At 31.9% G+C, this 25,140-nt stretch overlaps 2 protein-coding genes across 2 annotated transcripts in view; both read left to right on the forward strand.

The window, feature by feature from the left end:
* The first annotated feature begins 507 nt into the window (after positions 1–507).
* The window catches only part of LOC134695041 (macrophage mannose receptor 1-like), a 159,836-nt gene continuing 135,203 nt past the window's right edge, over positions 508–25,140 (forward strand). The window contains exon 1 of the mRNA XM_063556213.1: positions 508–740. The gene's annotated coding sequence lies outside the window, so the exon portion shown is untranslated. The remainder of the gene's footprint in view (positions 741–25,140) is intronic.
* The window catches only part of LOC134695042 (sushi, von Willebrand factor type A, EGF and pentraxin domain-containing protein 1-like), a 30,709-nt gene continuing 10,429 nt past the window's right edge, over positions 4,861–25,140 (forward strand). The window contains exons 1-4 of the mRNA XM_063556215.1: positions 4,861–4,951; positions 14,160–14,227; positions 16,100–16,231; positions 19,101–19,265. Of these exons, the coding sequence (XP_063412285.1) occupies positions 4,950–4,951; positions 14,160–14,227; positions 16,100–16,231; positions 19,101–19,265 (367 nt within the window). The 5' untranslated portion in view covers positions 4,861–4,949. The remainder of the gene's footprint in view (positions 4,952–14,159; positions 14,228–16,099; positions 16,232–19,100; positions 19,266–25,140) is intronic.

Raw genomic sequence — 25,140 nt, forward strand, 5'->3', positions numbered from 1 at the left:
TTAATACACACAGCACACAAAGTATAAGATTAGCGTGGCCTGTTACGTAAAGACTGTGATGAGATAAATACACACAGCACACAAAGTATAAGATTGTCGTTGCCTGGTATGTAAATACTGTGACGAGATATATACACACAACACACCAAGTATAAGATTGTCGTGGCCTGGTATGTAACGACTGTGATGAGATAAATACACACAACACACCAAGTATAAGATTGTCGTGGCCTGTTATGTGATGACTGTAATGAGATAAATACACACAACACACCAAGTATAAGATTGTCGTTGCCTGTTATGTGAAGACTGTAATGAGATAAATACACACACAAAACAAATCATAAGATTGTCGTGGCCTGTTAGGTAAAGACTGTAATGAGATAAATCCACACAAAACACCAAGTATACGATTGTCATGGCCTGTTATGTGATGACTGTAATGAGATTATTAACTAACAAATGTGAATGTAAAATACAATAAAGTATGTATATTATGCATAAAATTTACAGGATGTCAATATGAAATGTCGATTAATACATTTTGTATATGAATATTGATCATGAAGGAGACATGTTCGAACAGATGACGCACATGCAACACAACGAAGATTTAAAATATTAGAAAAACAACATCTGTCAAAAATCAGTATTGAACATCAAGTCCTTTTAGATTCGAAGAGACGACGTCGTTCAAAAACGCCATCATTATAGCCAGAGGTTTGCTTTCATACATTGGGGTGAGTGTTCATATATTCTATTATAAACATATAGTATATAATCTAATATAATATAATCCCATTGGTGGTCTTCAACTGTTATCTGCTCTTTGGTCGGGTTGTTGTCTCTTCGACACATTCCCTGTTTCCTTTCTCAAGTTATCAGTGTAATAGATATTTTTGAAAACTATCAACGCTTACTCCTATACCTTTACATTTGCATAAAGGTTATCTTTATGAAAATGGCTCATCTCATTATGTAAAAAGACCACAGGCATTTATTGTATATTATTTTCTTATTGAACTTAAGTTAGTACTGTCCAAAGCTTTTTTGTAATTTTTACAAACTGATAAATTTGAACAGAAATTGAATCATTTGGTGTTTAATGCTTCAAATTTATATAAGAAATACAGATATTTTTTTTTTACCTGCAACAAAGTCTTACGATTTTATTGTTTTAATATGTTTCGACATTTTGATACGGCCTTTCTATGTTTATAGTAAGTGTAGGTATCGTATTCGGTGTACATGTAGATGTAGAAGATGTTTATTGTAAATAAGAAGATTACATAACGGTTGCACAGATAATATGTACATGTATCAAGTTATTGTTACATGGTTTAATACGTACAACTACAATATAAATTCTACAGTAAATGACTGATTAATCAAAATAAATAGTTTCAATGAAGGATAACAAACTTTAATCACATAGTTTCACTGATCCTCCCTCCCCCCCCCCCCCCCCCAATCCACCCTCTTTACTTAACTTGGAAAAGAATTATTGACGCAAAACAATATATGTAAAAATCAATATCATATAACTACATCTTGCAGTAGTTCAACAAATTATTATTGGTTTGTTTTGGCTTTTAACTAGCTGTCAGTAACTGCGAGTACTCTCAAATCGTATGTTCTTGTTAATTCGACCTTGTGATACTGTTTATAATGCCTTTTTGTTATTTTTTATTTATATGGATCTTGTCTGTACACCAGCTTTGCTTATTTGTGTCACACTATCTTCAATTTTTCACTTATTATTATTACATTTGTATAAACTTCAAAATTATAATTATTTTTTTAAAACCGTTTTTTTCTAAAGTGACAATTGATCAATATTTTCGAAGGGTTAAATATTTCTCAGTGATGTCCTGCCATGCCTTTGTTTGAATTTGTTTGCTAGCTTTTTGGTCATGAATGTCTGTCTCTAATATTTCATTAACTGTGCATTTGTATTCAGATATCGCAGATCAAATTTATTCGTTCATTGTGTAATCATACGTTTTTTGATTGAGTTAAGTCAGCCAATGGATATTTTATCTTGTGTTTTTCTATGTTGTGATGTTATATGCTATTGTTTCAGAAAAAAGGGAGAAGGTTTGGATCCATTAAAACGTTTAATCCCGCTGCAAATGTTTGTACCTGTCCTAAGTCAGGAATCTGATGTACGGTAGCTGTCGTTTGTTTATGTAATATAAAGGTGTTTCTCGTTTCTCGTTTTGTTTATACAGATTAGACCGTTGGTTTTCCCGTTTGAATGGTTTTACACTAGTAATTTTGGGGCCCTTTATAGCTTGTTATTCGGGGTGAGCCAATGCTCCGTGTTGAAGGCCGTACTTTAACCTATAATGGTTTACTTTTTAAATTGTTATTTGGATGGAGAGTTGTCTCATTGGCACTCACACCACATCTTCCTATATCTATTGTTTATAATTGATAATGATAAGTCACGCAGTATTCCCAAATGTGAATATTAATTTCAACACAAACAATATCCACTCTCTATGTAAATTGTAAAAAGTTAGGAGTTTTCTGAAGTTTATACATGCTGCTTTGTATAATGACTGACTAACTACTCAACTCCACTTTTGTGTATCAATGTGAGTATATCCCAATGTGTGATTTCCTTTATTTATCTCTTAAACATTCTACGATTTTTGAATAACGTCAAACTACTGTCACCTTAACATAATACCCTTTTGATTTAGTTAAATATCTTGGAAATCTACTTCATTTTAATTGATTATCGTTTTGGTCTTAACTGGAGCAACGGATCTGAATTTTTGTCTCTCTAATAAAAATCATCAAAATTCGGCGAGATAAGAAAATATACATAATTTGTGAAATCGATGAAGAAGATTTTAAAACTTTAACGTTTATCATGTTTGACGAAATTTACTATGATATCAGATTACATGGATAACGTTTGAGTTATCTTATGTTTACTATATTATATGTTTCAGAGATATTGTTGTCCTCGTGTTATCGTTAAACTTTTCAGGGTTGTTGACTCAACCGTTTAACCTTAATCACCCAAAGAGTATCACCAGTCCAGTAGTCAGAACTTCTGTGTTGACAAAAATAGCAATCATATGGTCATTTTTTTATATAAATTTCCAGTCCACGAAACCTTGAATTTTTCGAAATAAACGAAATGATTTCTTGTTTCAGGAATAGATTTCCTTAGCCGTAGTATCATTGTTCAATGTGTGAAATTTAAGGTTCGAAAGTAGTAATTTTTTATATCTCGTCTATCGGTAAGACATTGTTTCTTTTCGTTCAGAGTTATGTGCAAAATTATATCCTTCGTTTCAAATTTAACCAACATTTGTACACTATTGACACCATGCTTATAATTTTGCGCGTTACTCTATCTCTTCGTGTCGAAACAATCTAATTAAAATTAAATCTCCACAATCCTATTTCGCGTATCAAACAGAAAGTAAAAAGAAATAGCCAATGGACTTGTGTTTTTCCCGGCTGATAAAGCTGCTATTAATATCATTATTGTTTGACGTAAATTTTATATTGAGATCTCTTAAACATGTTTAACCCCGCCGCAATTTTGCGCCTGGCCGAAGTCAGGAGCCTCTGGGCTCTGTTAGTATTGTATGATTTTAATTTTAGTTCCTTGTGTATAATTGGGAGTTTAGTATGACGTCCATTATCCCTAAACTAGTATACATTTTTTAAGGGTCCAGCTGAAGAACGCCTCCGGGTACGGGTTTTTCTCCCTACATTTAAGACCCATTGGAGGCCTTCGCCTGTTGTCTGCTCTATGGTCGGTTTGTTGTTGCTTTGACACATTCCCCATTTCCTTTCTCAATTTTACTTGATCATTTTTTTTCAGCTTGGTTGCTGCGTTTGACTACTGAACGAGTAGCAAGCCTAGTTGACATCTAGATCTATTTAGAAGCTAGGCTAGCTACAGTTCAGTAGCCAGAAGGGTACGTAGCCCTATGTTGATCTATTCAGCTGGTACAATACTGAATGCAACCCTGGTTTAGACTGAGTGAGTTAAAAAAACAAGTTTGAAGAACAAGTAAAACCAACAAATCAAATAATGACTCTTATAGTGAAATAATATAACACTAACAATGAATATTTCAGATATTTGTTTACAAACGTATTTTTAATTCTTTTGGAGAGTTTGAAGAGTTTACTCGAGCTCGACTTGTAAGTTATTTTTCGAATTAACTATCTAAGTCGCTTGTTACGTCAAAAGCTTTCCCAGAGTAACCCGAGTTAATGAAATCGAGGACGACCAGGATGTTTCAACTCGTGTAACCATGCATTTTTATCAATATCAAAGTTTTACAAAACTAACTGCCTACACTCTAACTATTCACGTACAGCATCAACTGATTGCCTTAGAGGGCCCCTCTCTAATCACACTGCAGTAATTCCTTATATAATACAAAAAAAATATCCCAGAAATAGGGACACGGGCACTCTGTTTCCGTTAAATCCGCCTCTACATTCACCCTGGTTTCATTTTTTTAAGAATTATTTTTGCCAGCTAACTCTCTGTGTATGTTTTCAGTCACGTTTAAAATAAATGCAATTCATCAAATGTTTGAATGTATATTCATACAATCATAAAGTTATAAACATTTCCTGATTAATTAGCATGTTTAAAACAGAAAGAAATGTTTCAAAGTGTAACACACGGTGTTCACGACAAGAAATCAATTTTTCTTACACTTTTCAAATTCATATGAAGTAAAATATTATGCAAGAGAAATCAATATTGTTGACGATGTAACGACAATCTGGTCCACAACATAATATGTATATACGTGGGTGTCCCAATAGTGGTTTAAGCATATTGTATTTGCAAACGTAGTAAAAAGGATTGGAAGCTCGGTATAGGAACATTAGTGTCGTCCTCTAACAATAGAATTTTGTTTCCACTGGTTCCTAATCAACATAAACAGACATCTTGGTACATGTAAGAATAAAGTCTAAGATGTATTTTTTTTTACAAAAATTGATATTGGATTTGATTGAGCTGTCAGTAACTGCGAGTACTCTCAAATCTGTTTTTGTGTCTTTTTGTAGGACGGATATACCCGCCTATATCCACTGTTTGTTTGTGTTAGATGTATTCATATCTGTATTCATCTGATGAGTTAAGACTTCTTCAGTTTGTGAAGTTTGTTCTTATGGTGTACTGTTACATAACTGTCCCAGGTTAGGGGGATATATTTGATTTGTGTTAATTGATAAAGATTGTTTTTAAACTATTGTTTCAAATTACCAATATTTTTTTTTTAAATTAATACTCTGTTATTTGTAATAAGTTATTTCACAATCTATTTTTTTTTAATAAGAATTTATTAATGTAATACTAAAAAAAATTCAAAACTTTTGTGTTTGTTGAAAACAAATGCAACCATTTCTTTAAGTCAGTTAAAATTATTGACTGGCATAAGATGTTAAAACATTTTAAAATTTAGATTTTTTTTTAATTTTTATTAATTTTATAAAATTCATATAATATCAGAAAAAAATATGCTACAATGTTGTTTGTATTGGTCATATTACCAATTTCTCTTCTTATGTAAAAAATAATGCAATGTTATTTGTAACTAGTTATCTCAAAGGCCTCACAATAAGATTATTTTATAAGAATCATGCTTTTATTTTGTGTTGTGTTGAATATGAATGCAGTAATTTCTATAATTTGATAGAAATAATGAACCACAATTTGATTTCAGTAATTTTTAATGGTAAAAAAAATTAAACACCGCCTTCATTAATTAGATTTCATTCGGTGCAACATAATCGGTACGATGGTTTACGTTTGAAGGTAGGTTCAAAACAAACCGGACATATAATATAGTTAATTGCTACCTTAGTTTGCTATTAGAGCATTTGTATTAATCAAGTATTCGCTGGCGTATCAAAATCGACGTATCGTATAACACGTATATGAGGAAAGTGTAAATTAAGTTAAGTTCGTCCCGATGAAAATATTATATAATGCATTTAATTTTAGTTGAGATCGGGGTGAAATCATTATTGTAAATACATCTGTTTGATCCGTATACGTCGATCCGTTCACGTATTCGTGAATAATGCAAATGCTCTATTAGAGGTTTCTCAACATCTTACGAACGGACGAAACTCTACGAACGTATCATTATGGAGCAGTAATTTTGTTATAATAAAATCCATAATAAATGTCTTCAGATACTGCAGTGTTTTTAAAAGACAACAGTAAACAACTTGATATCCTTTTTTCAACCTTGCATTTTATTGTTGTCATTAAACATCCGTGTTCCAATTCATTTTCTGTTGTTGACTGTTTCGTTTTCTTACGTTGAGTTCCGTTTGTTGACATGTCGTATATATGCGTTCGATTTATCTCCCTTATCCATGCAAAAAGAACATTTTTGTTATGATGTCCTTGATTACAAAAAAATATACATCTACTTTGCAATTGGTTGATTGATTGTTTGGTGTTTAACGTTCAGTGACAACTATTCCATTCATTTCATTGCGAAATTAGCGTTTGGTAAAGGATTGATAAGTGATTGAGATAACACAACTTTAATATATGTCATATATTCACACGTCCCTTCTATGGGTCCAATTGGTTTGAGTTACTATGCGTTTCATTTTTTCGTTTCGGTGAGTATCTTGGATAGATACGTCGTAACATAGCTTTTTTATTTATTGGGAATCAGTTTAAGAAATTTAAAGGTGCACTCTATCTATCGTTAGAAATAGAGAGTTGTGTGTTTTTGTTGAAAGTATGAGTGCTACAGCCTTAACAAAATTGGTAGTCACATAGTTATCAAAATACATATTTTTATATATTACACCTCTAACTAAAAAGAAAAATGAGATATATGAAAAACAGAGGAAATATGCACAGTATTCCATAGAAGCTTAACTGAAACAATAAACAAGAAAACAATGTATATACTTATTAGTATACCATAAAGGAAACATACAGACATATAATAAGAAAGGCCATGATAACAAAACAAAACTTACAATATTTAAGGTTAAATATGTATTTCAATATTTTCCTTAATTTTTCTTGTTTAGTCTACCAATTTATAACAATATATCAATAAGAAGAGATCATTTGTATTTTAGTGGTTGGGACAAAGAAGTTATCCCGGAACTTATTGGGATGTTTTCTTGTCAAATTTAAATCGAAAGGCGTTCACTCCTAGATCTATTTTACCTCATGTCCACGAGAGAATTTTTACCGTTAATCAACTTCTATCTAAGATTCAAAAAGATTCCTATCCTTTCATTCCATTCATATATCTTTATTTATCTTTTTCACATATACTAATTAGTGATTTTGTCATCATATTTATTAAATTTTCTTGTACGATTACTGTCCTTTGATTAAATATTATATATTCTTCGCTTACATTTATAGATCAGTAAGACTTTCAACTGTGTTGATTGAACAGTAAATTATATATTATATATTATATATTATCAAATAAATATAATATGTATTTGATTCAAAATGTTTTAAAAAAATCAAGCATGCATATTTTACATATAAAGACATTTCGAAGGGAAGAAGATCACAGCCGATAATCCAATACTATAAGATAAATTACTGCTCCCTCTTTTCTCGTTACGGCAAGTTACTTCAAGTTAAGGTGATTTTCGTTCGTTCGTAAGATGTTGAGAAACCTCTAATAGTAAGTATTGGAATGTGCATTGTTATTAAATGTTATATCAGTAGTTAGGTCAAATATAATCTTAAATCAATCCTTATTCTATCTTATTCATTCAAATGTGACGTCATTTTTCATTTTTTAATGATCTGTTTTACAAATTCATGTGACGTAATCTTTTTGTAATTTTTTACAATTTCAAATATGACGTCTCTTGGCGTTGAGGTTTAATCTTTTTCGGATGTGCTGCATTTCTTCGGGTTATGTAGTGTATTTTGGTTGTTTCCTGTAATAAGTTAATACTTCAGTTTTATCATATATCTTTTGTATAGTAATTTTATACAATTTACTGTTTGCAAAAGTATAAATTATTCTAAATAATAGGGATGTGCTGGTACCTTACAGAAAACCCTGGCCGTTTTTGGCACAACTTTTTTGAACTTTTGGTCCTCGATGCTGTTCAACTTTATACTTGTTTCGGCTTTCAAACTTTTGCATCTGAGCGTCACTAGTAAGTCTTGTGTGGACGAATGCACTACTGGCGTATTAGAATTTTAAACTTGTTGCCTTTTGTTAGCTATTATTCGTATGTTTCGTTGTCAATTATGTTCTCCTATTTATTTATATTGTAGTCCTGTAATGTTGTGTTGTCATTTTAATGTTATATTTCACATGGCCATACAAGAGGGAGGTTTGGCATGCCACAAAATCAGGTTTAACCCACCATGTTTTCTTTTAAAAATACCCTGTACCAACACAGGAATATGGTCATTGTTATATTATAGTTCGTTTCTGTGTGTGTTACATTTAAACGTTGTGTGTCCGTGTTGTCCTGTTTTTCTCTTATTTTTGGGTGTGCATTCACATTACTGTAAGACGTGTCACGGTGCTTATCTATCCCAAATTCATGCATTTAGTTTTGATGTTATATTTGTTATTCCCAAGGGATTTTGTCTAATGCTTAGTCTGTTTCTGTGTGTGTTACACTTTAATGTTGTGTCGTTGTTCTCCTCTGATATTCAATGCATTTCCCTTAGTTTTAGTTTGTTACCCCGATTTTGTTTTTTGTCCATGGATTTATGAGTTTTGAACAGCGGTATTCTACTTTTGCCTTTATTTTATACTTCAGGATTGATTGTTTTTCATTAAGTATGTTTAATCTTAGGGAAAAGATCATAAATTTAATGTTCAATATGCTGTAAAATTATTTCTCTTGTATCGGATATAGTGCACCATCAATTGCTTCAAATCGATATAAATGCCTTTCGATAAGTAATTGTGAATAAGATTTGAAAATAAAATAGGGGAAAATATGTTGATTAGAATGTAATATGTGCTTGTTTTCAGTTCCGTTTAAAATAAATGCAATTCATCAAATGTTCGAATGTAAATTAATACAATCGTATAGTTATAAACATTTCCTGATTACTTAGCATGTTTAAAACAGAAAGAATTGTTTAAAAGTGCAACACACGGTATTCAAGACAAGAAATACATTTTTCGTACACTTTTCAAATTCATATGAAGTAAAATATTATGCAAGATAAATCAATATTGTTGATGAAGCAACGACAATCTGTTCCACAAAATAATATCTATATATGTGGGGGTCCAAAAGTGATTTAAACATATTGTATTTGCAAACGTAGCAAAAAGGATTCGAAGCTCGGTAGAGGAACATACGTGACGTCCTCGCACAATAGAATTTCTTTCCAGTGGTTCTCAATCAACATTTACCGACATCTGGGTAAGAATAATGTCTAAGATGCATTTTTATTTTAACAAAAGTTGATATTTAATTTGATTAAGCTGTCAGTAACTGCGAGCTCTCTCAAATATGTATGTTGTGTCTTTTTGTTGGTAGGATATACCTGGCTATATCCACCCTTCATTTTTGTTAGATATATTCATATCTGTATTCATCTGATGAGTTAAGACTTCTTCAATTTGTTAAGTTTGTTCTTATGTTGTACTGTTACTAAACACATTTATTAAAAACAACTATTTTTGGCATGACACTGGTTATGTTTTTCTCATATATTTTATTATAGTATGATTATTAACCCCCAACGGGAGGGATTGTGCCTGATATTCATATGATGAAGACATAATATTTCAATCAGTGTGATTGAGGTCTAGAGCTGGCATGTCAGTTTACTGTTAGTAGTCTGTGTTTATTTATGAATTTGTCATTTTGTTTATGCTCTTATATACATGTTGCATCGTCTGACATCGGACTCGGACTTTTACAGTTCTAGTCTATTCTTTTTTTATTGTTTTGTTATTTGATTTTTCCATGTGATTATGGACTCTCCGATTAGATTTTCCTCTTAGTTCAGTATTTTTGTGATTTGACTTTTTACACCACTGTCCCAGGTTAGGGTGATAGTTGTGATTAGTGTTAATTGATAAAGAGTGTTGTTAAACTATTGTTTCAAATTACCAATATTTTTTTTTCAAATTCATACTCTGTTATTTGTAAGTTATTTCACAATCTATTTTTTTTATAATAAGAATTTAATAATGTAATACTTAAAAAATACAAAACAACTTTTGCGTTTGTTGAAACAAATGCAACCATTTCTTTAAGTCAGTTAAAATTGTTGACTGGCATTAGATGTTTGAACTTTTTATGATTTAGATTTTTTTTTTTATTTCTTATTTTATAAAATTCATATAATATGAGAGAAAATATGCTACAATCTTGTTCGCATTGCTTATATTACCAATTTCTCTTCTCATGTCAAAGATAACGCAATATTATTTATAACTAGTTATCTCAAGGCCTCACAATAAGATTCTTTTATAAGTATTTGAATATTGTCAGTAGAATAATTGTGTTGTGTTGAATATGAATGCAGTAATTTTTATAATTTGAGAGAAATAATGATTCCCCATTTGCTTTCAGTACTTTTTTGTACTTCAGGATTGATTGTTTTTCATTAAATATGTTTAATCTAAGGAAAAATATCATACACTTAATGTTCACTATGTTCTAGACAATTTCTCTTGTATCGGAAATAGTGCACCATCAATTGCTTCCAATCATTATAACTGCCTTTCGATATGTAATTGTGAATGAGATTTGAATAAAGGAGGGGGAAATATGCAAACAAACTGTTGAATAAGAATGTTATGTTAACGTCAGGGTGGTTTGAATGATACAAATGAAAAGAATATCGGCAAAAAATTACTGCAAAATCTGTTTCCTCATCAATTTAGACATATTACATTGCCAGAATTTTAGATTGCCAGCATTTTGCAATATGGAACCGCCATTTCAGTTTGCATCAATTACGACATACAGCCCGTAACAGAGAAGTGAACGAATTGGTGTTTCTTTACCGTCAAAATTGGCTACGTTATCGACAAACTTAATTGAGTAGTGACCGAACTATTGGTACTATAACGTTAAAAAGATTGACAATGCTGACAAACTTTCATGTGTCGATAATCAAGTTTAATACCGATAATATTGAAAATAATTCTTATAATATGAAACAAAATATGTCCATGCACCATTTCATTTGGGCGAAAAGAAGTTATTTCTTCAAAGTCAGAACAGAAATTTTTTTTTATGGAAGGACGTCTTGATAGTATTATTTCATTTACAATTTTCCCAGATTTAAAAGAAACATACTGGTAAACAATTAAAAGATGTTTGATAGGAATGAAGTCCCTTAATTTTTTCGGACCACAATGTATACCGTATGTGTGATGGATTTGAATTTAATCAATAACTTTATAATGTTTTCTCATATGTATACACAAAAGGGAGGACTGGTATTTATACTTCTGTTAGAATAAGTCTTCGTCCGTTTCACATGCTTAACTTTTTTCTAGTACAGTTTAAACGGTTTTAGCAGTGTACAAATAAAAATCGTCCGGAAAACTGTGCTTGCTGTCATTTTGATGGATCATGCAACATTTTACCTCTTACCCATAAACAACATAGTTCTCAATTACTTATAAAAGTTCTAAAAGATAGTTTCAAATCAGAGTAAACATATTAATGTCCTTATATACAGGCGAATTTGTCTATAGGATACACAAAGCTAGTTCTTTTAAAAACGTTTGTATCAGGGAAAACATGTTTCTTTGACTTTTAAAACATGTAGGGGAAACGGATTTCCTAACCATTCACTTATAATATTCCGTATTTCTGATATTTTGTTCGATAACGTAAATTAAACGACTTTTTTTTTTTATGACATCGTGAACTTGTGACATTTATTTTTGCTGGTCTTTAGGAAGACAATTTACAATTTTGCAGTGAACGGAGGCACTTATACATAACCTTATAATTCTGTTTGTAAACAAAAATAAATTCCCAATATATAAATATACATGTATGAATATACATGTATTATATGTCGTGTGCATGGTTGGATTTTGTAGATATAACTACCGCACAGAAAAAGTATCATGGATTTCGAGGCTTTCATATTCAAGGTTTTGAATTTTACCCTTGTTGAAAACCTGATGAGTTCTCTACAGTTCCTTACAACATCAAATAATTTTTATGTAAATCAAGTGCCGTCTCCCTGAACATGCTAACACTTAATTCATATCTTTTCATTTTCCTATTTCCCCCCCCCCCCCCTGTTTGTCTCTGTTGTCTTGGTTGTTGGAACGATTAGTGGTATCTAACAATATTTACGAAAACTTTCTGAGAATTATGAATATTTCTTCTCTGTCAGATATGGAGCATTTACCAATGATAAAATGAAATGCCGTACATCACATCTTATAGCGGTTTAAATTTCAAATATTCGTCAATAACTTAAGATAAAGAGCAATTTTGTGTTTAACATTTCAAATGTTAAAGGGTACATTTGTATTTTTTGCTTCGATTTGAAAGAAATTTATTTCAGTTTTTTCTGTGACAAAGTACAAGCATAACCATACGGTAACCTATAGTTACCTGTTTGTGTCATTTTAGGTCTTTTTGTGGATAGTCGTCTTATTGGCAACAATACCACATCTTCTTTTTTATATGTCGGTATTGCAACAATGTATGATTGACATAATCCCGGGGACATAATAAACAGATAGGTATGGAAAAGAAAAGATATGCATGGGGTATTCTGTATCAGACGAAAGAAAAACTATTACAGTGTTGAATCCCATAAATATTCACAGTACAAGCAGTGTATAATAAATAATCGGTGATTTCTAAAATTAAATGAACCTGGATACAGATATAAGTCTTTATAACAACTTTCAAAGAAACAATGTATAAACTTCAGCATGTACAGTGCAATTCGTTCTTGTTGTATGTAAACGTAAGCTATATTTGCCTTTTCATGGAAACGAAAGTATAGAGATTATAGACGATATAAAGAATATACTGTTTTAAAAAAACTTCGACTTAAACAATGAAAACTTACACATCGGACATGAAATATTTTGTCGATGAAGAAAATTAAATTATGTCACTTCTGAAATAAGTTTGTCGATAACGTAACTTATTCTGACGGTAAAGAAACGCGAATTCGATCACTACTCTGTTACGGGCTGTATTAGATTGCCAGAATTTCATCGCTGTATTTGCAATATGGAACCGTCATTGCAGTTTGCATCAATTTATACATATTAGATTGCCAGAATGTCATCGCTCTATTTGTAATATGGAACCGTCATTTCAGTTTGCATCAATTTAGACATATTATATTGCCAGAATTTTATCGCTGTATTTGTAATATGGAACTGTCATTTCAGATTGCATCACTTTAGACATATAAAATTGCAAGATACTCATCGCTGTATTTGCAATATGGAACCGACATTTCAGTTTGCATCAATTTAGACATATCAGATTGCCAGAATTTCATCGCTGTATTTCATTATGAAACCGTCATTTCAGATTGCATCAATTTATACATATCAGATTGCACGAATTTTATCGCTGTATTTGTAATATGGAACCGTCATTTCAGTTTGCAGTACATTTGTACTTTATAATGGAAAGTATAAGAAATTCTTTTCTGAGAATAGTATACAGTTATCATATTGTGTGTGTGGCTAAACATCAAGTGGCAAATATTTCATTCATGTGCACAACGAGTATATATTTTCGTAAGTTCCATATAAAAAAATTAATCCGATAAGATATACTGTGTATTCATTTACTTTCGTTGATACCAATTTAAGTGGTTTAAGAAAAAAGTTGCAAATTCGTGAATATTTAATTTCGTTGTTTTCACGTCTGCAAGCATTCCTTTAAAAAACTTACACGAATCCGGTCAGAAGCATACCTGTCCAAATGTCTATTCTCGAGCAGATTTGTACTGGAGATTGTTCAAAGGAAACTGTTCTTCCAGTCTGGTCTGGAGCAACCCTATCTGCAGCAGTCCTACAAACGTAGACCGTAAGTTTGGTCTTCCAACGTCGAAGTTAACAAAACAAAACAAACACTACTCTATAATTTTAAAAACATAAATACTACTTGAAAGTTGTTATACATTTTGTGTTGTATTTATATGAATAATTCACATTTTGCAGGACCATGCTGAACTTTTGTTATATGATTGTTGTTGCCTGCAGCATATACCATGTATCAAGTGCAGGAAGTAAGTTTAAGTATTAACAAAACATTTGTAGATACTGCATGTATATGCATTCAAATTGAAAAAGTTGTGTTCACTGTGAGCAGGTGAAATCCTTAAGCATGTCAAAAGTTTAGTGGTTTTTACTGAAGGTGCGTAGAAATACATACCCAATGAATAACATTTTTTGTACTGTTACTATTCTGATATTTCTAATTTGAAGAAGGTAAACCATGCGGTGTATGTATCCATCACGCATTAAACTCCAGGTTTAGCTAGCCAAACCACTAGGTTTTACCAAATTTTCTTATTGAAATATCCTGTACCAAGATAGAAATATGGCAATATTGACAAATATGGCGTATTCCGTATTAGTGGGGCAGCTGAGAGTTTTTTTTCATTAACGTCTACACGTGTTATCTACTACGTAACACTTGGAGGCGTTATTTAAAAACGTTATAGTCAAATACGTTTGTACTTGTAATTTTTGGTTTTGAAAACTTATTCTATTATTTAAATGAGTTATTTCAAATTGAATAGACCGTTAGGCCTAGATCACCCTCATATATTTTACATTTTTTTTTTTGGGGGGGGGGATTAAGTTGCTTTGTCTTTATAACATTGCCCATGCTGTGTGTTGTGTGCTCTTGACTGTCTTGTCTTTTTTAGCCTTGGCGTTGTCAGTTTGATTTCGATTTATGAGTTTGAATGTGTATTTCGCCTCGTTTTTGTTTAGCACATACAATAAGGTATTTATCATACGCTAGAAATTTAAGATAAACAATTTGTTGTCTCTTTGACACATTTCCCATTTCATTTCTCAATTTTAAGGTTTCTTTAAAAGAAAATGACCCCCTTAAGTTATTTTATACATCTTTGAAATAATTAGTATTTTTTTTCTTTAAGGATATAAATAAACTCATCATAGACAGATATCAGGAATACATTTTATATTTACGCCAGACGCGCGTTTCGTTTACGAATGGCTCATCAGCAACGCTTGAATCAAGCAATGGTAAAAGGCTAAATTAGGTACGACGTTGAAGAGCATTGAGGACCAAAAATTCCTAAAAATTTTGAAAAAACAGCTAATGTATTCTATTCCTGAAAGTTTTTTTTAAATTAATGAGGAATGACTTTAATCTTTTTTTGTTACAAATTCTATAAAACATCAATTCTTAAAAGTTTTATATATTTATATATGTTCATATTTCGATTTTATTGAAAAAGAAATCGTAAGAGTTCTTAGACAATGATAAAGATTGAGTGTCGACTCGATGAGTGTCGATGTAAATGATTATTGCCTCTGAGAGGCAATTAATGTTTCTAAAACATTTAATTTTTATATTTAGTGATTAACAAAAGCAACCAGATGTCTCTTAATATTGTCTTAAGCTTATCACATCTGTAAAAATGCACATCTACGGATTTGGTTTTTTTTGTTTGTTTTTGTTTTCATTATATTTTTACACAGAATACCTGTAATAGACATATGTTACATGGTGTAATTATCTTTTATAATTTGTATAAATATATTTCGCTGTGCTGAGTTTTCTTGCGTTTGTTTGTTCCGTTTTTCCGTCACGTACTATTATGATTTTAGCGATATCATTATTACTGCCATATATGGCGAAGGATTGGCTAGCCATTTAACCATGGTTGACCCCTTAAAATGTCCGGTACCAAGATAGAATATCAACTACTCCGTTTCTATGTATATTGGCGTTTGTTCTGGTTGAAGTTTAGTGTTTCTTATGTTCAGTTGTGTTCGTCTAATAGTTTTTGGTTCAGTCTGTTTAAGTTATTACCGAGATGTTTGCTTGAAGAAATTATGACTATGGAACAGCGGTATACTACTGCTTATCAAATATATTACATTGTATGTGCACATTACAGAACTCACTCGGCAATGTAAGGAATCGTACGGAAAATGCGGAGTTACCACAGATGTAAGTTGTAATAGAATGTTTGGTCCTGGATGGGTAGAAAAGGGCAAATGCAGTAATTCAAGACCGTGTTGTGTCGAATGTAAGTTTATATAATCTTAGCTCTGAATTAAAAGGGGAGGTTGAACAGATTTCACTGGCGCATTTTCTGTATACCTGTCCCATGACAGAATCCTCTAATTCAATGGTTGTTCTTTTGTGTGTAAATGGTTTTAATATATCATTAAAATTGAGAACCGTTATGGGGATAGTATCAAAACTCACAAAAAAGAAGCAAACAGCGAACTACCACCAATGGGCCTTAAACAAAGAAAGAAAATCCCACACCAACGTCTTTCTTCAGCTGGACCATTCAAAACGGTTTACTTGTTAAATTGAATAACTAAAGCCATATGAAGCTGACTGAATCGAAGCGATTGCTAGTGGACGATTCTTTACTCGAAAGTATCACCAGTCCAGTAGTTGTCAGCACGTCGATGATGTCATGAATATCAATTATATGGTAATGTTTATAAATTTACTGTTCTTATCCAAGGCATATATTACCTTGTCTGTATTTGGCACAACTTTTGGGAAATTAGGATCCTCAATGCTCTTTAACTTTGGGCTTGTCTGGCTCTTTAAATATTTTGATATGGGAGTCACTGATGAGTCTTATGAAGACGAAACGCGCGTCTGGAGTACTAAACTTTACTCCTTGTAGCTTTGATAACTATATAGATAACCTTACCTGTTTTTTTGGCACACTTTTTGTGTGAATTTGAGTCTTCACTGCTCATCAACTTTATACTTGTTTCGCTTTCTAACTTTCTTGATCTTATAGTCACTGATGCGTCTTATGTAGACGGAATGTGCTTCTGGTGTAACATATTATAAACCTGAACTTTGGCAAAACCATGAAAATGCATAATGAGGCGAGGTTACACTTGTTTTGTGAGATCTTAGTCCTCTTTTATTTTGGATTCGAACTCATGCCACTTCAAAAGTTAAAAAGTATCTTTTAACGAAACACTTTTGACTAACAGGTCGAATAAATGATGTAATTAAACCTAGTTGACTGCAAACTGCAATTGCGAAATGTGCACTACACGAGGTGTAACAAAATGGCTGTCAATTATTAATCTAATAACAGGTATAACGCAAAAAATGTGGAACGCTGTATCCGGATTTCGATAATTAGACGTTCATTAATGACAGATCGCAGATATTTATTTTCTCAGATTATTTTATACTTTGCCAAAAATAAAGATTTCTATGATTTTTCCAAAAAAATAATAATAAAAAGTAGGGGTGACCATGCTTTTTGCAAGCTACTGGTCGTATAAAATTGCCAATGGTTGCTTAGATTGTCCATGAAAAACACCTATGTGTGCATAAAAATAAATATATGAGATAGGATTGTGAAATATATAATATCAGGAGATGATTTTATGTTTTAAGATAGAAAGACAAAATGGTGTCGCCGAATTAGTTTGCCATAAGTTAACAAATATAATATATTATATTAAAATTATAAAGTGATTATAAAGTGATCTCCCCTTTAATGGCCAAATTGAAACACATGATTCTATAAATACAATAATTTTTTATTAATTTAAAAATTTTGAATAATGCAATGATTTACTAAGTGTTCTTGCTATAAATAAATGGTCTGACATATATCTTCCAAATATATCTCCAAAAATTGCAATTTGCCATATATCAAGAGCGGATGAGTACTACGATTTTACAATTCAGGAAAGCAGTTTACCATGTTTTTAACTTAAAATCAGGTCAAGCCGTAAAATGTATTGTTAAACAATCAATTGTTATCACATGTACAAGGATACTAATTCATTACGCCAAATGCGCGTTTCGTCAAAATAAGACGATGTGATACAGTATAACTACCAATAAGACTCCTCTCAACAAGAGACACGTATCTCATTGAGAATGGAATGGAGGAATGGATGATTTGCATTCATAATGCTAGAGAAAAGAACATGATCGTGTATTGTTTTGGTGTTTATCTAGGATAATAAATAAATAACTTTAAATAATATACTGCAGTTCAATGTGAAGACATTCCACAAATTCCAAACGGAAAAGTGTAAAAAAATGGTACATTTATTGGTTCTACAGCAAATTTTTCATGCGACACTGGGTATGAATTACGTGGGAACCAGTCAGCCACGTGCACTGGAGATGGATGGGGCTACCTTACAATATGTGTTAGTACGGACCTTAATAAATGAGATGTATATGTACAGAATTATATACTTAGAGTTGTAATATTACTACATTTCAATATGTGTTGGTACGGACCTTAATAAATGAGATGTATATGTATAGAATTATATACTTAGGGTTGTAATATTACTACATTCCAATATGTTGGTACGAACATCATTAACTGAAATGTGTATACATAGGGTTGTCTCATTACTATTTTTTGTCACATTTAACCTAAACCTTCTTTTAGGACTGGTTCAATAGATCCAATAACCACTATGTTGTTATTTTTCTATGAAAAAAGATTAAAAAATTGCAAACATAGAAACAGTCGTAAAAAATGAAAAAAGTGTACTTTTGAAAAACATGTTTCTAGATATTTAATGACAATATTTCAAGAGCGGATGTGTAATGCGATTGTACAAATCAAGAAAGCGGTATACCATGTATCTACCTTAAAATCAGGTCCTGTCGTAACATGTATTATTAAACATTCAATAGTTTTCAAAGGTACAAGGCTTATAATTCGATACGCCAAAATGCGCGTTTCGCAAACATAAGACGATGTGGTATAACTGCCAATATAACAACTCTCAACAAGACAAGAGACAAGTATCAAATTGGGAATATAATAGAGGAATGGATCATTTGCAATCATAATGCTAGAGAAAAGATGATCGTGAATTGTTTTATTGTTAATCTATAATAATAAAGATATGACTTTAAAATATATATTGCAGTTCAATGTGGAGAAATTCAACATATTCCAAACGGAAAAATGACAAAAACTGGGACAGCTATTGGTTCTACTGCAACTTTTTCGTGCGACACTGGTTATGAGTTACGTGGGAGCCAGTCAACCACGTGCACTGAAAATGGATGGGGCCACCTTCCAATATGTTATGGTACGGACCTTAATAAATGAGATGTATATGTATAGGGTTATATCCTTAGGATTGTAATATTACTACATTCCAATTTGTATTGGTACGGTCTTCATTTACTAAGATGTATATACATGGGGATTTAAAAGTACGACACTCAAACAGATTACCTTCACATTGTTTGGAACAACTTTTTTGAATTTTGAGTCATAAATGCTCTTTAATTTTGTACTTGTTTGGCTGGATAACGATTTTGATCTGAGTGTCACTGATGCACCTTATGTAGACGACAAGTGAGTATATTGTATTAAACTATAAATATGGTGCCGTTGATAACTATTTACACCATTGGGTTGCTGTCACTGTTGGTGGACGTTTCGTCCCCGAGGGTATCACCACCTCAGTAGTCAGCACTTCGGTGTTGACATGAATATCAATTATATGGTAATTCTTTTTTTTTTATTAATTTCCTGTAAAAAAAATATGAATTTTCCGAAAAAAAAAGGAATTTCTTATCCAAGGAAAAAGATTACCTAAGCAGTATTCGGCACAATTTTTTGGAAATTTGGGTCCTCATTGCTCTTCGTCTTTGCAGCTGTTAGGCTGTATATGATTTTATCTAAGCGTCACTGATTAGTTTTATGTAGATGAAACGTGCGTCAGGCGTATTAAGTTATAATCATGGTACCTTTGATAACAATTGGGTACCGATTTCATTAACTAAAATGTAGTAACCTAAGTTGTTTTAATTACGACACTTCAATATCATGAATATGTTTTGGTACGGATATCATTGAATAAGATGTATTTAAACAGTCGTAAAAAATGAGAAAAGTATACTTTTGAAAAACATGGATCTAGATATTAAATGACAAAATTTCAATATGAATAGATATAAGAAGATGTGGTATGAGGGCCTACGAGATAAGACTGCATCCAAGTCACAGTTTGTAAAAGTAAATCGTTATAGGTCAAAGTACGGTCTTCAATGCAGAGCCGTGGTTCACACTGAACATCAAGCTATTAGGGGCCTAAAGAATAACAAAAGCTATTGAATTAAAATGGAATTTCTTTATCAAAATTATGAAGTTTATTATTTCAACATAAACAATTGAATAATTCCCAAAGAATAAAAGAAAATTATTATCTACTCCAGGAATAATGTATTCATAATGGGTCTCATCAATGATTTCTATAGAAATCATTGGTCTTATAAAAATGGATCTCAAACAGACATGCATAATATAGATATAAACATTTTTTTTCTTTTCTCAAACATTTATTTTTGATAAAAAATTATAAAATTCAACACTCAAAGTTGAATAAAAATTGTTTTTGGGTTGTCCTAAAAAAAGGAACAAGGCTTTTGAAACAAGATTAAAACAAATTATTGGACCTACACGAAAGCTCTTTCCCCTCTTTTTTTAGCCACACAAACATAAAAGATGAATAGGGTGTCCAAAAGAGACATATGGTCAGTTTTTAAAACTGCCGCAAGGCACCTATTTTATAGTAAAGCAAATTCGACTGGCAGTGTTGCGAACGGCAAACATCTCAATGCTGTGTGTCAGTTACTTCGACCGACTTATATTCCAGGTGGAACCAATATAAAACGTTTAATAGAAATAAATCAAAATTAAACTACATAGAGGATTATTCAGTGTAATCAAACTTAGTTGCACCAAAAGGTTATCATGCTGTTCCTAATTAATCATGGCTGCCGTTTCATAAAACGATCGTTAGCGTACGTTTGAACGTTAACCAAACGTAACGCTAAAATTCCGTTTCATAAAACAATCGTACTTTGCGATGGTCGCACATTGCGTGTGAATCGCGAACGCTATTTACGTGTGGTTAAACCTGTCGCAATGCGATCGTTAAATAAAAGATGGCCGTCGCCTTGCATACTTCGAGGTACTTCAGACGCCGAATTTTTAGCCGACAAGGGGTTTTCAGATAAGGATTGAAATCAGTGATAATTTAAATGACACATATAGCATATCTCGCAACCGTCTTGGTAGACAGGGCATAATTTAATTTGCAGATACGCTTTTACCACGCCTTGAAATAACGACTTTGGTAAATTTCTCCAACTTTGACCTCCTTTCACACTGACTTTCGAGTAAAATAAAAGACAATTGCGTGATATGTACTTACAATTCATATGTATATCAAGTTATTTCAGCAGAACAATCAGAAATATCTGGACCAGACTATTTGTTTGTGATATATGAACAAAAAGATCTAGACAATAAATTTTATACCAATGTTACCTGTTGACGCTACTAAAAGGTGTCTTCTGTCACGTCCGCGTTTTTGGCAGGGAGTGCTTGTTTGTCCAATTATAAATAATTCCGGTTAAAATATTATATTTTATTTTTTTTATTTCGAGGGCATTTGAAACTATCTAAATCTATCAGTAGCTGTTCATAAAAAAAAAAAAGCAGCACTCTTTCATGAAGATATGGGGAGGGTATATTTACAAAAAAACAAACATTGTCAGATAATTTGATACTATGCGGGATTCAATATTTAGGTTCTGACGTTGGATAACATTTTGCATGGCTTTCGTGGGTACAGACTAACCAATGTTTTAAGTCGACGAATTATTTTTTTTCTATAGGCTTTATATGCCTAAATTGTCAAACCTCGAAATCAAAAGCTAAAAAATAAACATCAAGTTGGAACTTGAACAATCAAATTTCGGGTATGCAACAACACAGAACGGTCTTTTAAATTAATCCCATTAGAATTGTTTCAATAGTTATATAGAATAGAAATAGCTTTTGCAAATGTTAATAATTACATTAGATGTAAGTTTCATTATAATACGTTATTCTGATTGGCTAACATGTTATTCCGTAAACAATTGCATCAGACAATAACATTTATCATGCATGATGACACGAGGTCCCACAAAAAAGTGCACAGGTGAATTAAATAAAACTGGATAAAAATGGTGTTTTCACAATTTTAGCTTTAAAAATGTAATTATAAGTATTGAATACTTCTTTTTGAAACTTTATAGGGTTGTAAAAGCGTTGACCGTGCGTACATTTTTAGAATGAAGCGCTTCCGCGCTTCATACAAAATGTACTTCGGTCAACGCTTTTACCACCCAATAAATTTACAAAAAGAAGCATTCAATTCTTAATTATTACTATGAAAATGAGTATGGTACGATATTTAAAAAAGGAACAATTACGGAACATAACCTTAATACTGGTGCCTTACAGTTTTAAACAATGAGAAAAGAACGATATAAACAATTTAAAGAAAGCCATTTAGTTTAAACATATTTTATCTGCAAAATAGCAAAATGGATATAGATATGAACAAAGAAGAAATATGTTATAATGACAATAACCGAAAAGGAATACATGTTATAAAAAAAAATCGAAACCCTTTCTCTCGCGATGTTATGCTGCTGTCAGCGTAAAAGTGTAATGTTAACTAAAACAATCATTCATTTATCAGTAAACTACAGAATTATAAAAAAAATCTTAGATGTTATTTCTTGGTTTTCGAGATGAGCTTCTATCTAATTTCCGTAACAATTCATGAAGGTTCACTTTGTCATGTCAAAAAATGCAATCCAAGACTTTCTGTAAATGTGAACTGGTATATTCAAAGTCCATTCATCAGAAATGTACTATCGTGTAAAAATGGAGAAACAAAAAATATTTTCAAACATTTGCTTCAGACATTTTAAAAAGAAATTCAAAAACTTCAGCAAAACTTTAACCCAAGACTGTATTTACTTGTCAATTGTAAATAAAAAAAAGTCTATTTACTAGTAAACAAACGGAAAATGAAAAAAATGTTTTCAAACATTCACTCTGGATACTGTCTTTTGGTCATAAACAACTTCTGTCCAATTTCATGAAATTATATGAAGGGCTGACAAAGTTACTGATGTTTCAAACAAACTTTAACAAAAGACTGTACCTTAATGTTGACGCCGACGCCGACGACGTAATCTATTATCGGTGTGTCCCGCTTTATTAATAAATTTCGGAGGCAGGACAAAAAGGGTGGACATGCAATGTACATGTAAGATGATAAGACTGGTCGCGATTGGAATGAGAGAATTTAAAAATTCATCATTTTTTTTTAAATTGAATGTTTTGGATCGTTGTGTTACTGTAATTCTGACATAAGATTGTAGGGACTCAAAAATGTATAGTATACATATTTACAAGAGAGTTGTCTCATTGGCACTTATACCACATCTTCTTACATCCATTTTCCTGAAATGTAAGGTCACCATCAACAGCCAAGTAAAGCTCAAATGTTTCTTCTTTTTCATTATTCCTACAGCTCATTAGTCCCACAGCCCATTTTCCCACAGCCCATTTGTGCGACAACCCATTAGTCCGACAACCCAATATTCCAATACTTTTTTTAGAAGAGCGGTATAATAATTAGGTCAACATTGAGACATCACAATACAAGTATAATATAATTATCATTATATCACCATAGGTCTCAGTCAGAATCGGAGCTAAAACAAAATAGAAAAAAAACCTAACGGTTTTGAAATCAAATAACAGTATCAAGTACACAAGTCAAAAGAACTTACAATAAAATCATCATTTTCCCCATAATAGTAAAGTTGTCTTTTTTTAAAACATTGAAACAAATTTCGAAGATTTATCATGTTTATCTAACTTTATCGAATCTCGATAATACGGTGGCATTATGCGGCTACATGTATGAAAGAACGAGATAACTATCTTGTGGTAACGACATATAAAGTCTACAGTCTGTGAGGCACTGGTTGCCGTTTTCCCTGTATATCATATCTATTGTTTGCTTATTTGTTGAAGGCTGTACGGTGACCTAACATTTGCGTTATTTGGTCTAGAGTGGACAGTTGTCTCATTTGAAATCGTACTGTATTTTCTGATTGTAACAAGAAGCGACAAGAAGAATAAATTTAGCGACAAGAAAACTTAAAAAATTTTTTTTTTGATATATGGGCAGTAGTAAAGTTATTTTCCTTTTTTTTTTTTATTATATTGATAGATATTTCCCGGTCATATTATGCTTTTAATTTGTACATCTACTTGTGTTTAAGAACAATTATATATTTATTTTATAATTTTTTTAACACTCTTATTGTCTAAAATATTATAAACTGACTATATGCAAGGTGCTTTATTCGTGAACCAATGTCCAGAAAAGAAAATGTTAATAAAACGTGAATATTTTGTTTTGTGTATTGACTCATTTAATCTCTTGAAACCACGAACAAAGCAATAACAGAATACATGAGTACCTATCCTATTAAAATAGTTAACAAGCTTGGGTAATGCTAAAATAACTAAGTTATACCAAAGGATTAAATGAATCTCTTATTTGATAACGTTAAATGTTATAAAAATACTTCAATTTAATACCACAGTCCCACTAGGTCACGATCGCACTACGAGCTGTGAAAAAAAATCGAAATTCGATGATCGTAGTACGATCGTTTAGACCGCAGCAAGGTCGTATCTCGGTCGTGGTGAGGTCTTCAAGATCGTGATGAGCGTGGCCAACTTTGAACATGTTCAAAACAATCGTTGTGCGGTTGTGACAAAATCAGCTCGTAGTAAAAGTGTAGTGAGAGCGCACTAAGATCCTAGTAAGATCGCAAAAGTCGCTGTACCATCGTAGCGAGAGCGTGTTTCTATTTGGAGAGACTGCGCTACGACCTCACTGCGACCACCACGTTCTCACCACGACCCAACTACGCTTCCACCACGACTACGTATACCACGCTGTTACCTCAACTTGCAAAAGTTAAGACACGTACTGTACATGGGGGAATTTTTGTGCAGTTAAAAAATGTTGCCAATATATTTTAGCAGAAGCAGAGTTATGAGAGTTAATCAGATCTTCACACACTTTT

Source organism: Mytilus trossulus, chromosome 13 (genome assembly GCF_036588685.1).
Source record: "Mytilus trossulus isolate FHL-02 chromosome 13, PNRI_Mtr1.1.1.hap1, whole genome shotgun sequence".
Lineage (NCBI taxonomy): Eukaryota > Metazoa > Mollusca > Bivalvia > Mytilida > Mytilidae > Mytilus > Mytilus trossulus.